Below are 18,450 nucleotides of genomic sequence, written 5' to 3'. Positions count from 1 at the left end.
CAGCTTCAGCAACATCCTAGAAGCCTGCCATCATTCAGGACAAAGCTTCACGATTGGCATCACATTCACAGCATTCACTCCAGTAGCAGCAGCATATACTGATTCAAGATGCACTGTAGAAATTTGTTAAATGTCCTCAGCATCTTACAAACCCACAACCACTTCTATCTAGAACGACAAGGGCAGCAATGCATGGGCATACACCACCTGCAAATTCTCCTTCAAGCCACTTACCATCTTGACTTGTAACTATCTTGTTATTCCTTCAGGTCATTGGGGCAAAATCCTGGTACTCCCTTCATAATGGGATTATAGGTCTACCTGTACCAAATGGATGTAGCAATTCAAGAAGTTAGCCCACCACTGGCTTTTTAAGGACAACCAAGAATGTAAAATAAATTCTGCCCCTGCCATTGATAACTGCAACCCAAGAATGCATTTTTACAATAAAGCACTTGAGGGGCATGCTGTGTCAACAGGCAGGCTGCAGCCAGAGCAGGAAGAAGTGTGTTACACAGATCATCACACAGGATGAAAAACATACATGTGTTAAGGGTTGTTTCATTGCTATGGTAAGGGCAAAACCCAAAGTGTGAGATTCACAGGCGGAGGTGCCAGAGGGATGACTTTGAATTTGGGTGACAACAACATGTTCAAAAACTTGAAAAATGAGAGGTTGAAGACTGGGGAGTCATTGAAAAGGACAAGAGAATTGAGATCATTTTTGTGAGGAAAATGTTAAGTGATTGGTTTTGATATGCACGGATTAACACATTAGAGAGAACTGTTTACAATACCAGCTAACACTTGAGGTAAAGTTGGATGCTGAACATTTTATTTGGACTAGTCAGGGAATAGGGTGTGGATTTCGCAGATAAGATAATCTTGAAGATCCTGGGAGATGGGAGGAAGATACCGATTCAGTTCTGAGTTTGTTGGCATGTATGAATCGAAACATGTAGTCAAAGGTTGAAAATAAGTAGCCTGCTTTCTGCTTCAGCCTGACAATGCTGTGGTGGATTTACAAAAGAATGGTGGATTTACAAAAGAATGAAATAAATTGCGACAGCAGGCAATGAAGACTCATGATAGACAAGGAATTTGTTTTAGAAGTTTACTTTCGACATATAATGTATTTTCTAAAGTAGATTTTAATATCCACCTTTCCTATCTGCTAGAAGTGCTGTAGTTGAATACAAGGAAAGGGTGGGACCTGAGCCTAGATTGGTGGCTCCAATGAAGGCTTAACAATTTCATAGGTATCATATATCCAGAAGCTGCTACTGAAAGTTCTGTGATTTGAGAAGTTTTGTTCTGCCTATTCACTAAAATATTGTTCTTATCCCATTGTGCACTTGTAATTTTCATTACATCCGTGAGCAACTTGATGTTAAGACAAAATACTGCAGAATCTGAAATAAAAGCACAGATATTAGAAATATTCAGCAGGCGAGTGTGGACAACCTGTGTGGAGAAGAATGGAGTTCATGATGATCGATTATCTTGCATCAGAATCAATGGTGTTTGACCTGCCGTTTCATTAAGTTTCGGGGCTTTGTTAAACTGTCACAAAATTTCTCTATAATTGAATCAAGGAGAAAGAGAACACTTATGGTTCTTGTCACATCGCTGGAAAACCCCAATGTACTTAGCCGCTGAACTATGTTTGAAACAAACTGGGCAAATGTTTCAATAAACCAGTAAATGAAATCTAAGTTTCTCCTTCTAATACTAAACCGTGACTTGTTTAATATCTTGACATTTATTGGAATCACCTCTTAATTTCACTGCTTAGGGTGATGTACAAATATCTGTATTTTGCATATGAGCGAAGAGAGAGGTGTGCTATTTCAAATGATGCCTCTCATTTTATTTTTGTACTATTGTAATAGCTGGGAGAATGTGCATAATCGTTTTTCAAAACGTGCTGATATTTGCATGATATTACTACGTTGCTCCAAGTTACATTATATCAGTGACAGACACCGGAAACAATAATTCCCCCATGTAGTTTAAAGTTATCTTCTTGGTCACAATCCCGAATGGGAATGATATAATGTATAATTGCACTCCTGGTTGTAATGCACATATTTGTCACACTTACCATTATACCTTTACAAGATTAAAGGTAGGACGTTAGTAAACTGTTATACAGATCACTAATAGAGGTCACTTCCAATGAAGTGATACTGGTTCTGAAGAATTAGTGAGACCCCACGTGGCATAGTGCTCAGTTGTGATCACTCTACTTGGACAGTGATTTCAGAGATGACAGTATCCTGCATACAGTACGGTTAGAGCTTAACTTGATCAGCTCTGGTTAGATTTTCATCAGCTGTCTGGTCTGAAATCTGATGTGGATTGACCACCTGTTAAGGATCCAGGTGATCTTCATCACAAATTATCACGCCCTAATGGGAATAAAAACATTTGAGTCTTGGTACATGTGAAGTGAAGTTAATTTGTGTTTTGCTGCAATTACTTTCTCACTGCCATGCCTCTGAAGATGAAGTAATGCATGATAGTTTGCTTTGCGTCTGCTGAAATATCTCATACCTGACTCCGTTAATCTCTCTTCCAAATCTTAATTTGGATTCCTTTGCTCACCTCATTGATTTTTATACATTACAATTAATATCCTTCACAGTTTGTATGTTTGTCGGTCATTATGATCTGTTTTTGGCTGATTTTACGCTCTACAGCAAGGGTTTCTTACTCTCGAACTCTGAACTAATTTGTAAAGTTCCTATGGTGTAAAAGATTGTAAATGATGACAGTTGCCATGTACCAGGCCTCATTTCATTTTAGCACAGACCAGTATGTAGTTTCAGTCTTCAGACTATCGCACGCTATCTACCAGTATCAAGGGTATTGTAAATGACATTTCGATAAAACAAATCTGACATAAGATCATTGGTGTGAAATGTTAACTCTGCTTCTCCAAGTACTTCTAGACTTAATAAGTATTCCAGCATTTTCAGTAATTTTATTTTCAATTTCCAGTATCCGCAGTATTTTGCTTTAGTAATAGATGTAATGTGTTATTTTGTTATTTTTTAATTTATGTATTTTAATTTGTATAGCCTTCAAATGTTGAATTGTTCTTATTTGAGGAACTGTTGGGTTTCCTCTTCTCTGTCCCTCAATTTTCATTTCCTTTTTCCTGCCTGGTCGTCTTGAAGATGCTGACTGTTGGTGAGGTATAGTTCTAAAGGTACTCACAGTTGTTTTAAGACTAAAGTAGCCAGCCTAATTTTTGAACTGAGACAGTGAGTGTTGTTTAGCCATGGGCATTACCTCAGCAGTTTCCAGTAAGAATAACATACACGTGTGTGAGTTGGAAAAATAGCTAATTGTTAATTTGTGCATTCAGTTCACAGCCACAGCCACCGAGCTGTCATCCTCAAGGCAGTTAAGCTCTTCCAATTCTGAAGGTGGGTCAGTAGATCCAAAATGTTAACTCTGCTTTCCTTCCACAAGTGCTGCCAGACCTGTTGAGTTTCTCCAATAGTGTCTGTTTTTCATTTCAGATTTCCAACATCCGCAGTTATTTTTTGTTTCATCTAAACTCTCAGAATTGTTGTCAGGTCGAAGAGCAGCTGGCTATAGGCTCTGTGTTGCACAAAACGATATGTTTTGTGCCAGGCCATTAGTGAAGCATGTTAGATTTTACAACTTTAAGATAGCTTTCAAACTTTACTGGATCAGTTAATCTCTCTCACTGCATGATTCAAGCATTTACACTTGTGGAAGTACACCCTCTTTTTTTTAAAGAAAGAGGGACATGCACTTGGAATTAGAATTCCATGGTTTAAAAAAATGTCTGCCTGCCTTCCCCTATCATAGTGGATAAACATGTTTGAAGTGTAGCATGAACTTTTATGACCAAAGTGTAAATTATAAACTTCTTAAAAGTTATTCTTTAGTTAGAATGTGTAGGTTGGTTGGTTACGAGAAAGACATGCCATGCAAAGGATTATTTTAAAGTTCCTTCTAACTGCCTTTTTTTTTTGATAGGGCTGTTTTATGCTTTTTATTTAACATCTGTAATATAGTAACACGTTCCAGAGCATGTCAAAAGAATGTTATTAAACAAAAATTGACACCCAGCAACATGAGATTTTAGGACAGCTGGCCTAAATCATGGTTAAAGATAGATTTTAAGGAGCATGGTTAAAGGAGAAAAGAGAGTGTTTGAGGTTTGGGATGAGAATTCCAGAGATCAAGGCATTGACAGCCAAAGACATGTTCATCACTGTTATGGTTAAGAATCGGGTTTGTTTAAACTTAATAGAAGTGAAATTGTTTGTTTACAGTTTACATGTTTCAAACATTTCTGTTCAGTTTACCTGGAGCATGCTGTTCTTTTGATTAAGACTTTTACAGAATAATGGGCCATGTATGTTGTCCATTGCTATTTACCACCGAAATTCATGGTCCTTCGGATTGAGTTGTCAAACCAATTCAGTGGCCGTTAAGGTTGTTCATGTTGAACATAGAACATAGAACATTACAGCACAGTACAGGCCCTTCTGTTGTGTGGGACTGAGCCATGTAGGTCAGGTTAGTTATGGGACAAAGTTGAATTTTGATAGCAGCTACTCGCAATCACCACACTTATGGAAAAAGAAACAAAGAAATGAGGGATGATGAAAATCAGAAACACACAGAGCTTGTTGGAAAAACTCAGCAGGTCTGGCAGTTACTGTTACCGTTTCAAGTCCAGTCACCCTTCTTCAGAATTGATTTGTACCTATAAAAAATTTGTGTGTATGCTGAAGATGGAGTGGGGAGAGAAAAGAGGAGTAAACATTAGGTGGACTTGGAGCCCAGATAGATAGATAGAGAGAAAAAAAACAACAGTTGGGCAGATGAAGGAATAAGTAAGGGCCAATGTTGGAAAATGAGAAGCTGCTAAACAGGACTGTTACTTGCTAATAATGTGTTGTTTGTAGTAGCAGCCCATATGACAAAGTCTGGTATATAGAGGTTGGGGTAAAGACTTGGGAGACGATGCTTAGGCCTAAACTTATTGAATTCAATATTGAATTCTGAAGGCTCCAGAGTCCCCAAAAGGAAAATGAGATGCTGCTCTTTCAGCTTGTGCTGAGCTTCGATGGAATACTGCAGCAAGCCCAAGGCATGGATGTTGGCCAGGAAACATAGTGATGTTGAAGTTTATATGTTGAAGGCAATAGGAAGCTAGGTCATTTGTGTCGATAGAATATAGATGTTCTGCAAAACAGTCATTCAGTCTGCATTTCATCTCCCCACTGTAGAGGAGGCTACATTGTGAGCAGCACATACAGTAGACTAGGTTGAGTGAGGTGCAGTGAAATCACCCCTTCTCCTACAAGATGTGAAGGTGTGTCTGAAGCCTTGGATACTATGGAGGGAGGAGCTAAACAGGCAAGTATTACACATTCTACAATTGCAAGGGAAAGTGCCAAGATGGTGTGGAGAGATGTTGGGAATGGTGGAGGACTGGACCAAAATGTACCAGAGGGAACAATCCTGTGGAAGGCTGACAAGGGAGGGAAGAGAATGAATGTCAGGTGGCGGTATCCTGTTAGAGATAACGGAAGTGGCAGCTAAGATTACTTTGGATGCAGAGGCCGATGGGGTGTTAAGTGAGGATCAGGGGATTCCTACAGTCATTGTGGGACGGAAGAGAAGGGGTAAAGGGCTGAAGTTCAGAAGATGGGTCAGGCCCAGTTGAGGGCCCAGTCAACCACAGTGGTGGGGAATCCTCGGTTGAGGAAGAAGATGGACATTTCGGAGGCCCTCCTCATAGAAGCTGACATCGTTGGACCTATTGTGATAGATACATAAAGACTCGAAGAATGGAATAGAGTCCTTACACCCTCATTCCCTGCTTCCTACATTATCATAGTAACTGAGGGAGTTGCTGGGATTGTGATAGCCTACCTGTCTCCAGAAATGAAAACATCAAGGTAGGGAAAGGAGCAGTCAGAAGTAGACCAAATAAAGGTGAGAGCAGGATGAAAATCGAAAGTGAAGTTGATAAATTTGCCAGTTCCAGGCAAGAAGAGAAAATATCATCCATGTACTATAAAAAGAATTGTGGGTTATGACTTTGATCCTATAATTTGCCATGTCATATCAGGATTTAAACATTGAGTCTTTAGCGTAATACAATAAGAGTATATCAACGTTGTCAATCTGCAAGGAGTTTTATGTATTCTACCAAATGAAAATATCTTAAGGTAATTTTAAAATCAACAGACTGGAAGAATTGTGCTTGAGAGCACAGATTATAGGGTGCGCTGTTTGTCTTTAATTACCAAGCTGTTTCTTAGTAACCTGTAGTTTTTTGAAACTTGTGCATTCCTGTTTTTTTTTGAGGTTTAATGATATAAAGAAATTACAATTTACAGATAAAGTAAAATACCATTTTGTGTGAATTTGCAGAAAGATTAAAGCTATTCCTGTCTGTAGGGGTCCCGTGTGAACTGAGCTTGGGAATTTAGCCCACAGAATAAAATAACCCCTAGTTTGGCATTACATTTATTATGTTTATGCCAATAAAAGATTGGGAGAGAATACGTTGAACTTTAATCTGTACTGAACTAAACATTCTATAACAATAGAGCAGAGTGAATTACAGCTTGAAGAAGGCAACTGGTAACATTTACTAATTTGGTAATTCAATTACACAAGCAGTTCTTCAGTTTTAATCTAATTATCATGCATCACCAAGAAAAGAGGTGTATAACATTTTGTCAGTTTGCTACATAAAGAAGGTATGAACATGTTAAGTGTTATTGAGGACTGGATCTGTAACTCAATTATTTTTTCATATGTACACAACCAGAACACTCAAAATTGACGTTTTCATGCATTTCAGGCTTTGAGTACAAACTGGTGGCAAGGAAAGTAAAAGATTTCAGCACTTTACAATCACTCCTATTCTTGGAAAGTCAGGTACAGTACTCCTTGCTAGATTTCACCTCCCTTCTGAAATATCTGCATTTCATGTGCAAATCTAAGCAATGAATGCTGTTTGACACTGGGGTGTAGCAAAGCTGTACTGCATCCTGTCCTAGCCAACATCTAAGTGCATCTTTTCATCAGGATTAGTAACCAGAACTGGAAGCATTTGTTTTCTTTAAATGCAGATCCTCCCTGTTGACTACCATTGTTCCCAGGTCACTTGCAGACTTAGTATTAACTCGGCAAAGACCCAGGGTTCAAACGTGGAATTCCCTGTTGCTTGATACCAAAACGTATACGTTTTGAGAGTTAGAGTTCACTAATACGATGTGTTGAAGGTATGAATGAAGCTTCTATGCTTATTGTCCCATTACACTTTGAAAAATATTTGGAAATAAGTGAATTGCAAATGAATTGTATTAAATATGATTACATGATGATGGAATTTTATGATATTTTATGCTGATGGAATTAGCATTCTCTAGGACCTTTGGATTGGTGATGTTTTTCTGGCAATATGCATCTGAGGAGGTTGAAAGTCTGCAGTCTTTTATCCTGCCTAGCGTACATTTCCCAGGTCTCAAAACTGTGGAAGCATGTGCCAAGGACACAGACTTGGTGGACTTGCAGTTTGGTGTTTTCATTCAGCTTACTGTTTGTGCAAATGTTTGCAATGCATCTGTTAATTTCAACATAAAGTGACAGGGTTCCTGGTGAGCTTAAATACCTGAAGGGAACACACATGCTGGTAGATAACAGAATGTCGCTACACTGGACCATAGTACTAATCTTTCAGATGTTGATGGTCACACAAACTCCACACGCATGAGAAAATCTGCCCCTTGACCACTAAAAACATTCCTGGATACAGACTGCTAGTCTGGCATTATCACTCACAAGAGGACTTGATGTCCTTTTGCCTGGGATCTCAGCTGAGCGTGGCTGAATAGCTTTTTAACACTTCTGATGTGCAAGCATTTTCTCAGTGTTCGAACATCTGCCAGAGGTTTTAATAATAATTGTTCGGACCTTATTGCACAATTAGTGCCCCAGTGATTTTTACACCAAATCATGTGAGGGCATAAGGCGCAAAACCCGGCAGAGAAATGTTTTGCAAGTGGACATAGGATCGGAAGACCTCAAAGAGATGCTATTCCTTATGGGCCCCAATGGGCCAATAAAGCAAAGGGCTGATCTGGCTTCACCAGCAACAGCCTCAAGCTGACTGAATGTCTTTCCAGGTGAAGCTGCATTTCACCTCTATATCCTCCACTCCTGTGTATTGTATTTGCTGCACCGAATATGGCCTAATCAACATTGGAGAAACCCGATGCAACCCTTTGCAGAACACCTCAGTCTGTGAGCAAGCATAACCCTGACCTTCCCATAGCCAGTCATTTTAACACAGTGTGTTTCTTGTATGCCTGCTATCTGTCCTCTGCATGCTGCAATGCTCAAGCAAACCAGTGAACACTGGAGGAGCAACTCAACCTCAGACTAGGCACTTTTACAGCTTTCTGGACTTAATATTTGGAATGATGAACCTACTCCCATTTCTTCCCTTTCTTTTAGCTTTGCTTGTTACATTCTCTGTCACCATGTCCTATCTGCTATCCCTGCCACCCCAGGGGTCCTTTCAAATCTGGAAGTTAGACACACCATTGTTCTGTTATTCTCACGTTCTGATCACTTAATCTGAACTATCAACATCTCGTCTCCCCCACCACACTACACTCTGTGATCATTCTGTGATTTTTAGTAAATTGTTGATCGTAGGATGAGAGCTAGTTGAATCTTGTCCTTACTTGGTGTTCTCACACCCACACTCTCCAGGGATATTTCAGCAAAATGATCTGTTGTAGTAACCCCAGCTGAGTAGTCAACTAGAACCAAGTCTAATGATTTACTATTCATTCCTGCTTACCTGTTGTCGATTTAATGCAGAGTTGACCTGCAGGCTATCATGTCCAAGTGGTTAAGTGAATTTTCCATTTACTAAGCTAATGTTTAGTTTGTCTTGGATATTTTGGGTTACATTTTTTTATGCCTTCCTTATTTGCTTGCTGTTTTGATTACTGCAAAAGGCACTTTATCCACATTAACTACTTTATTGGGTTCGCAGTCTTGCAGAGCTATATTAGAATGATTTCCCACATGTGAACAGTGCTTGTAAATGTTAGACATTGCAGTAGGACCCTTCCAGTAACCTTGTGTAATCCCTTTGCAAATATTGTAATTGACTTTTGCAGACAGAAGGATGGTATTTCGTGAAAGTGTTACTGGTATCAATGAATATAAATAGTATATGACTTGTAAAATAGTACAATACAGCCATAAGGTAAAATAGAAACATTTCATGGGGCTTTGTAGGAGTAATTTCAAAAGTGGCACATGTGGAAAGCACACATTCCACAGATGACCTGACAGCCCAATGCAAATTGTGCTATTTCATGGAATTTCTGCAAGGAATTTAGTTTTTCCTTTTTCTTCCTCTACTCATTTAAATGGGGGAAATTTTTAATCCTATTGGTTTCCTTGCCAAAATTGGAATAGTCTTCAGGTAACCTCAGTGACGGCGGAATTGAATCCTGTTAACATCACCATGCATCGCAAACCAGTCATCTAGCCAACCACTATATTTAGTTTCCAACTCTTTAAAACAATCACACATGTCCCTTAGTTACCTCCCATCCAAGAATTATGAATTACAGCTTCCAGGTTGTAAAGTCCATTAACTGTAACACATCCTCACCAGTCTCTCAGTCTTACTGCTGGAGGTGTAAGTGTTCTAAGAAATGATTTTGTCCAAATACAAAGTTTGTAAAATACTTTTTTTAAGTTGCTTTATCAATTATGAATGAAAATCGTAGCTGATGAAGTTTATCTTCGATGGTGTCACAGTTTTGTTTTTAAAGGTGTCACCAACAATAGAAGACAATCCCTGAAGGATTTACCTCGGCATCATCATTTCGACGAATTACTATGATTCCACCTCACTGTTTTAACCAGCACACTGCAGCTTCATTTGTGGCAAATTCAATTCATAACCTCAAGACACCCGATCATCAGTAACTGACCAGTAACTACCAGCTTGCCATCTTGGTATTATGTTTGCGAGTCACATTTCATATTTGAGAGGACAGAATTTATAATTCCCCTTTTTAATATATTTTTCACAAATGTGAACAGAAAGTTGCATTATTAGTCCCAGTGGATTTCCCATTACAGAGAAACTGTTGGTGGAGAGTTTAACCTGACTCAAATGAAATGTGAGGCTAGGATGGGGAGCCTCCATGATTGTCTAAGCAAATAGTCAATAGGATAACTAACTTTATTGAGCATCCATAACTCTTTTAAAAATTTGTCAGGTGTTTCACAGAAACATTTTCAAACACCATTTCACATTAAATGGTAATGGAGATGTTTGTGACAGATGACCCATCCCTTGGTTAAAATGGTGGGTTTTGAGGCTCCATCATCTATTCAAAATTACACTTGTGAAATGTAAGTAAGGTTTTATTTTAGTAATTGCGTTTCCAAGCATTGTGTCCTGATTAACTGTTTGTTATTTGAGGAAAATCATTGCTATTTCATTGGAATGCAGACTATCTAAAGATTTTGATTTAAAAATTGGTTCATAATGCTACCAGCAGGCTCTCCTGTAGATGAGTGTTTTCTTCCTGGATGTTACTTTCATAATGCAACTGTTGTTTACAGAATGTACTTGGTGTGCTTAGGACAATGTTTGGGCGTGCCACCTGGAGTGTGTGGACCATATATTCACCATCTACCATGGTGGAATCTATGAAGCTGACTGCCTGAGGAGGGCAGATACTGATATGTATTCTGGAGGAAATTGTATAAGTTTTCAAAATATGGGAGAATAACCTGTGTATAGGTTTGCTGAATTGTAACCTCAGTAGATTCTTCGGTTTCATCCATTCTTTACATTCTTGTTTCTATTAAATGACCATTCTGTTAATTTACAGCAATTTTTGTGTATGTTTGTCACTTGATTGGTTACTTAAAAGCATGTTTTGACTGGCTTAGTTCTCTATCGCAGTAGAATTTTATGCATTTCCTCAATTTGCCATGATCAGTTGCTTCACACTGGAGTGTTCCTTAGGTAGCTGAGAGGCTAAAGATGCAGTGTGGTATAGCACAAAATATATTAGATAAAACATCCTTGATCAAATTCCTATTTGGCAGAGTTGGCTAAAATGTGTGTTTAAATTAGAATATGATCAGATGAGACTGTGATGCCTTTATCTGAAATAGTCTGTCAAGACTGTCGCTTTAGGTTCAAGTAAATATAAACTACTTGCTCAAGGTGTTGTGTGACTACAAACCTGTGAGATCAAGATATTCTTTCGAAATAAAATGGAGAAATTGGTTATGTTTTGATAAAACAAAAACTGCGGATGCTGGAGATCTGAAACAAAAATTGAAATTGTTGGAGAAACTCAGCAGGTCTGGTAGCATCTCTGAAAAGAAAGCAGAGTTCATGTTTCGAGTCTGGTGATTCTTCTCCTAATATGCTGCCAGAACTGCTGAGTTGCTCTGACAATTTCTGTTTTTTATTGGTTATGTTTAGACTCTTGCTGAACCCATGAATGTTTCAGCAACTTGGGAGCTGAATGTTGCGTATCTTTTAAAAATAAATCTTTAATTCCAATCCTCAATACTTTGAGGCAGTTCGTGTTAATTTGACAAGCTTGTTCTGCAAATATGTTGTTTTAGAATGGTCCTGAGATACAGAACAGATTTACTCTGAAGCATAAAATACCCTTAAAGTGTCAGATCTGAATGCTGCCCATGTGAGGCTGACTAAAATTTGTAGTGCTATTGTGCTAGCAGGTATTTAATACTACCCCATTCATCATTTTGCTACTGAGTCACAGTCAAACCTTTTCAGCATTTTTGCAATGTAATTCTCCAAATGCAGTTAACATCTAGACGTTGAGTCATTGTGAATGTAAAAATAGCAGCTGGGGCCTTCTGTAATGAAGCTTTAGCCACTTTTCCCTCAGTGAAGTTTGTGGCAGCAAAATGCAGAAGCTGCAAATAATAGTGAAGAAGGGTTGGCAGTTTAGTCCCTTGAGCCTATTTTGTCATTCCATAACATCAGTGTTGATCTGCAGCTTAAGTCCAAATGTGCTTTGCCCATCTGCAATATGTTTGCTTAGCGAATATCTTTTAATCTCCAATTTAAAACATACATTTAACATTTACATATACTGACAATAATTGTTTATAGTGGAAGAGAGTTTCAGACTCCTACCAACCTTTTGTGTATGATTCTTCATTTTATTCTGGGCCTAATCAAAACAGAGAGTAGGTAGAGGCCAAGATATTAGAGTTTGTTCTTATTCACTAGGGAACACTTCATTTCTTTGTGATTCCCAGTACCTAAAATTAAAGATTTAATGCACATGAAAATACCTTTATGCTGTGACGATCATTCATTTTACTAATTGTACTTGTAGGAAGGAAAAGAGCTCGACGACAGAAATTCAGAAGTGAGGAAGGATTCAAAGGAGGAAAAACCAAAATTGCTTCTGATATTGTAACACTGGAAGGAGAAAACACAGTGGGTAAGTGAAGTAAAGCAGAGATGATCTTTTCTCTCTGCACCCCCTGCATTTGCGACATTACGTGCATCTGACTCCTCCAATTACCCCCCAACATCCTCAACTCCCTCAAACCTGCTTTGTTACTATTAGAAGAGTGCCACAACCCTTGTGACTATTCCTCAAACAAGAGGTAATGATTGGCAGCCTCTTTGACCATAGTGGACACCCAAACTCAGCTTAATTTGTACTTCATCTGTTCATCATGCATGGTTTTTTTTTAAAAATGAAAATGGATTCCTTAGTTTTGTTAATTGAGATGTAGAATACAAAACAGCGCACATGATAAACTTGTTAGGCCTTAGCTGGGATAGAGTGTTTATTACTGTATACAAACATTGTTGGAGATGTTCAAAATCATGAAGAGTTTTGATAGGGTGGCCAACGTGCTGGTAACTGAAGGACTGAAATGCAGAATAAGACAAATGGGAGATGGCGCGGGCTGTTATTTTTACATTCAGTTGTTATGATCTGGAATGTGCTGCTTGAAAGGGAGCTGGATACATATTCAGTGGTGACTTTCAAAAGAGACGTAGATGAATACTTGAAAGAAAATACATTAGAGGACAATGGGGGAAAGAACCAGTGAATTATGAATAATTAGATGGCTCAGTTAAATAAGTGGAGCTGGCATAGTGGGCCAAATGGCTGCTCCCTGAAATGTATTGTTCAACAATTCTACGTCAGCGGTCGGTGATCAAGTGCAGAAAACCCGGCTGTAGTTTGTTTTGTGTTGTCTCTGTTCATGACAAAGAATATGGAAGATTATTGAAGGATGTGTAAAATAACTTGAGTAGCAGCTATAGTTTGACATAGAAAAGATGAAATATCTTTTTCGGGAAAACATAGCATAGCAAAGGAGCTTTATCCTGGAGTGCAAGAAGCAACTGAATAGAATGTAAATAAAATGACCAAAAAAAGACGAGTCTATTGTTATTCTTAGAAGAAATATGGATGTCACTGTTCGGGCCAACATCTGTTGCTTATCCCTAGCTCTCTTGAATTGCATGGCTTGCTAGGCCACTTTAGAGGACATTTAAGAGTTGATTATATTGATGTGGGTCTGGAGTCACATACAAATCAGACTAGATGAGAATTATATTTCCTTCCCTAATGTACGTTAGTAATCCAGAGCGGTCTTTACTACCATCAGTTGCTTCAGGATCACCATTACTCAGGTTATCTTGCAAATCCAGAATTTTAAAAAAATTAATTGAATTTGTATTCCACTAGATGCTGTGTCAAGATTCAAATCCATGTCCCCAAAGCATTGGCCAGAACCTCAGGGTTACAAATCCAGTGACAATACGTAACACTACCATTCCCTTGGTCTGCGAAGGTACATTGATTGTAAAAGCAGGAAGTTGATGTTGAATTTGATTCATTATTTACTCAAACCATAACTGGGAATATTGCATGAAGTACTAGCATTGTTGTATGGAAATATAGAAGCCGAGGTCCAACAGTCGTTTGAGTGATAGGCACAGCAAGATTAAATAGAGGTCTTCAATGTTTTGAAGAAGTTGAGTGGTGAAAAACTATCTGATGAAGTAGGAGCAAAGTCATAGACCGAATAACACAGGAAGATCAAAGGTGGATTATGATGAAAAATCACTGAGGATTATTAGAATATGGAATACTTTTCTGCAATTCTATTGAGGCAGGAACTAGAGGATTTAGAATGGAGTTGGATAAGCATTTACAAAATAATACAAAAGGAAATGGTGATAGAGGAAGGAAATGGTATCAGAACAAACAACTTCCCTGTTTGGTTGAACGGCCACCTTCAATACTGTAAATTCAGCCATTATGACACTTATGGTCACAAAGTCAGTTTGATTCCTAACATGTAAATTAATGTGTGTTAAATTTTGGCGGATGTTAAATTTTAAAGCAACACAAAGGTGAACTCTGACCCTTTGTTAAGGTTGCTAACTTGAATTGCTTATAAGTTGTTTGGGCAAAGGTGAACTATTGTAGAATTAACTCTTCTGTCCATTGTTTATATCTGAAAAGTGGTTTCGTTTTACTAGTATCAATTCTTTATTGTCACAATGTCACTTCCTTTCCACCACTATTGCTGCAATTGTTGGAAAATAGAAAATATATTGAGAATGCCAATCTCCGTGAGTTTTGAGAACAGGCCCGTCTGTGATCAGTTACATTTTAGATAAACAGTCTTACAATAGCGCTGGCTGAGAACAAGTAGTACTATAGTATAATCATCTACTGCCTAGATTTTTTTGGCAAGTTGTGCAATGACGAAATGCAATATTTTTAACTTCCTCCTTCATTTGTACCGAAAGTATCATTTCTTTAATGGGGTATGGTTCCATAGTTTCAGCAACTCTCCCAACAAAACTCCAAGGCATGTATGTATAAAATAGTCAGTCTATGTCTAGTCTGTTAGGTTATGGAGGACATCATAGACCAGTTTACTCCAATTCTTATCCAGTATCTTACAAATATACCTTGTTTCACCAGCAGCCACAGGGTAGAAAGCAGGAGGAATTGCCCCTGAATTTTTAATCCTTCTTGCTCTTGGAATTGGAGTCAGTGTCTTGGTACAGATCCTGGAAATGTTGCTCTATTTGTTTTGATGTAAAAGGATTGGCATAAGTTGAGACTGTCGCTTAGTTTACGTTATTGAAGTTCATACTATCTGCACTGTAACTAATATTGGAGGTTGGTTAGCCCACTTGGCTGAGTGACTGGTTTGTGATGCAGTGTGACTCCACCAGAGTGGATTCAGTTCTCACAATGGCCGAGGTTACCATGAAAGTCTAACCTACTCACCCTCATCCCTTGCCTGAGGCATGGTGACCCTCAGGTTAAACCAGTCATCTCTGCTTAATGAGAAAGCAGTTCTATGACCTTACCTTACTTTTGATATAGGTAATTACTAGCTACAGGTTTAAAAATTTTATTGTTTGTGAATTGAAACACAGATAATTTACATTTTTTTTTGGATAATTTGCAACTACACTAATTTCTTCATGATATTGCACTAATTGTTCTGATGTCACAGTCATTTATTTCCTCATTACAATGTGAAACAGCTGGGTAGTGCCAAGGTGTTTGAAAGGGAATCCAAATGTAGTAGAATTGTAGTGTGATCTTAAATTTTTTGGAACACCAGTGGAATTAATCCTAGTACTTCAAGGTGGGGGAATGCAGTGAATAAATAGTAGTCAGGTCCATAAGCTTTCAGTTCATTTATGCATTTCTTAAATGTATATGCTTCTTTCAATTTGGTATTTCCTCTACCCAAATCTTAGGGGTTAGCTGTCCAGAAAACTGAAAGTCACCTTTACCGCTAGTGTAATGAATTTGAGGTTTTCTTTCTAGTCTTAATGCATAACATTATACATCTTTGATAATGGGAACTGCAGGTGCTGGAGGATCCAAGATAATAAAATGTGAAGCTGGATGAACACAGCAGGCCAAGCAGCATCTCAGGAGCACAAAAGCTGACGTTTCGGGCCTGGACCCTTCATCAGAGAGGGGAATGGGGTGAGGGTTCTGGAATAAATAGGGAGAGAAGGGGAGGCGGACCGAAGATGGAGAGAAAAGAAGATAGGTGGAGAGGAGAGTATAGGTGGGGAGGTAGGGAGGGGATAGGTCAGTCCAGGGAAGACGGACAGGTCAAGGAGGTGGGATGAGATTAGTAGGTAGGAGATGGAGGTGTGGCTTGGGGTGGGAGGAAGGGATGGGTGAGAGGAAGAACCGGTTAGGGAGGCAGAGACAGGTTGGACTGGTTTTGGGATGCAGTGGGTGGAGGGGAAGAGCTGGGCTGGTTGTGTGGTGCAGTGGGGGGAGGGGACGAACTGGGCTGGTTTTGGGATGCGGTGGGGGAAGGGGAGATTTTGAAGCTGATGAAGTCCACATTGATACCATTGGGCTGCAGGGTTCCCAAGCGGAATATGGGTTGCTGTTCCTGCAACCTTCGGGTGGCATCGTTGTGGCACTGCAGGAGGCCCATGATGGACATGTCATCTAAAGAATGGGCGGGGGAGTGGAAATGGTGTGCGACTGGGAGGTGCACTTGTTTATTGCGAACCGAGCGGAGGTGTTCTGCAAAGCGGTCCCCAAGCCTCCGCTTGATTTCCCCAATGTAGAGGAAGCCACACCGGGTACAGTGGATGCAGTATACCACGTTGGCAGATGTGCAGGTAAACATCTGCTTAATGTGGAAAGTCATCTTGGGGCCCGGGATAGGGGTGAGGGAGGAGGTGTGGGGGCAAGTATAGCATTTCCGGGTGTGGTGGGGTTGGAGGGCAGTGTGCAGCGAACAAGGGAGTCACGTAGAGAGTGGTCTCTCCGGAAAGCAGACAGGGGTGGGGATGGAAAAATGTCTTGGGTGGTGGGGTCGGATTGTAGATGGCGGAAGTGTCAGAGGATGATGCGTTGTATCCGGAGGTTGGTGGGGTGGTGTGTGAGAACGAGGGGGATCATCTTTGGGCGGTTGTGGCGGGGGCGGGGTGTGTGGGATGTGTTGTGGGAAATGCGGGAGACGCCGTCAAGGGCGTTGTCGACCACTGTGGGGGGAATGTTGTGGTCCTTGAAGAATGTGATCACTAGGTGTCTTTTGTTGTATTACTGCAGAGTTGCTGGAGGAAGAACTTATGCAAGTCCGTGCACTCTATTTGTATTGTTTCCATTTAACTTGAATTGCTTCCACAGTTAGAATAGTCCTTTTGACCCTGTACCATAGTGTTAAGTTCAAAGCCTCACTCCAGATACAAGCCCAAATGATTTGGGCTATGACAAGAAAGTTGGAAGAATCACGTGAAATGTTGAGTGAGGTCTTGAGGTCTAGAACAGGAAGTCACATTTTTCCTGATAAATTCAGACAAGAATTCAGAGTTGCGATGAGATCTTTGGTAGTGAGCAGCTTATTAATAGAGATTATTGTTGATTATCACCCTATTATTACTGGCAGGCAATGGCTTAGTGGCATTATCACTAGATTATTAACACAGAGACATGGGTAATGTTCTGGACGCCCTGGCTTGATTCTCATCCTAGCAGATGGTGGAATTGAACTCAGTAAAAATTTGGAATTAACAGTGATGACCATGAAACCATTGCTGGTTGTTGGCAAAACCCATTTTGTTCACTAACGTCTTTTTTTAGGGAAGGAAACTTACCTGGTCTGGTCTACATGTGACTCTAGATCCACAGTGTGGTTGACTTTCAATTAGGAATGTGTAAAAATGCTGGCCTAAGTAATACCCACGTCCTGTGAACGAATAAATGCTAACTGATTATTTGATGAGAAATAATCAAATTTCATTTGAGTCAATAGGTTATTTCATTACTGAAGAGAAAGAAATTGGTATCTCATAGGTAAGTGGGATCAAACATTAAAGAAACTTCTGAGACTTTCGGGATAAAGAGTAAGGAGTATGCTGTAAAAGGTGCAAAGGAAATACACCAGGATGTTGCCTGGGTTAGAGAGCTGTAGTTATCAAGAAAGTTTGCATAGACTAGGATTGTTTACCTTGTAGCAGAGATGATGGAGTGGAGACATAATTGAGCTGTATAAAATTGAGGGGGTGCATTGGGTAAACAGAATCTCCCTACTCCCCACCCCCCAACCTCTTGGTCAGTGACTAGGGGGCATAGAGTTTAGGTAAGGGACAGGAGGTTTAGAGGAAATGAGGAAAAATTTTTAGCCAGAGAGGAGTGGGAATCTGGAGCTCACTGCCTGTAAAGATGATGGAGGCAAAAAAAACTCACAACATCAGCATTTAAGTATTCAGTTGTATTGCTGCGGCAAACCAGGCTATGGGCCAAGTGCTAGAATTTGGGTTGAGAACAGTTAAATGGTTATTTTTGATTTTGATTTTTGAGTGGACCGAAA

The 18,450-nt window shown here is 39.5% G+C and overlaps 1 protein-coding gene across 4 annotated transcripts in view; it reads left to right on the top strand.

The window, feature by feature from the left end:
• The window catches only part of prdm2a (PR domain containing 2, with ZNF domain a), a 140,222-nt gene that overhangs the window by 110,934 nt on the left and 10,838 nt on the right, over positions 1 to 18,450 (top strand). For all 4 annotated transcript variants that reach the window (XM_059655584.1, XM_059655582.1, XM_059655581.1 and 1 more), the window contains one exon: positions 12,441 to 12,548. In XM_059655584.1, the coding sequence (XP_059511567.1) occupies positions 12,441 to 12,548 (108 nt within the window). The remainder of the gene's footprint in view (positions 1 to 12,440; positions 12,549 to 18,450) is intronic.

This window comes from Stegostoma tigrinum, chromosome 28 (assembly GCF_030684315.1).
Source record: "Stegostoma tigrinum isolate sSteTig4 chromosome 28, sSteTig4.hap1, whole genome shotgun sequence".
Taxonomy (NCBI): Eukaryota; Metazoa; Chordata; class Chondrichthyes; order Orectolobiformes; family Stegostomatidae; genus Stegostoma; species Stegostoma tigrinum.
The sequence above is the reverse complement of the archived record's forward strand: the minus strand, read 5'-3'. Positions and strand labels throughout refer to the sequence as shown.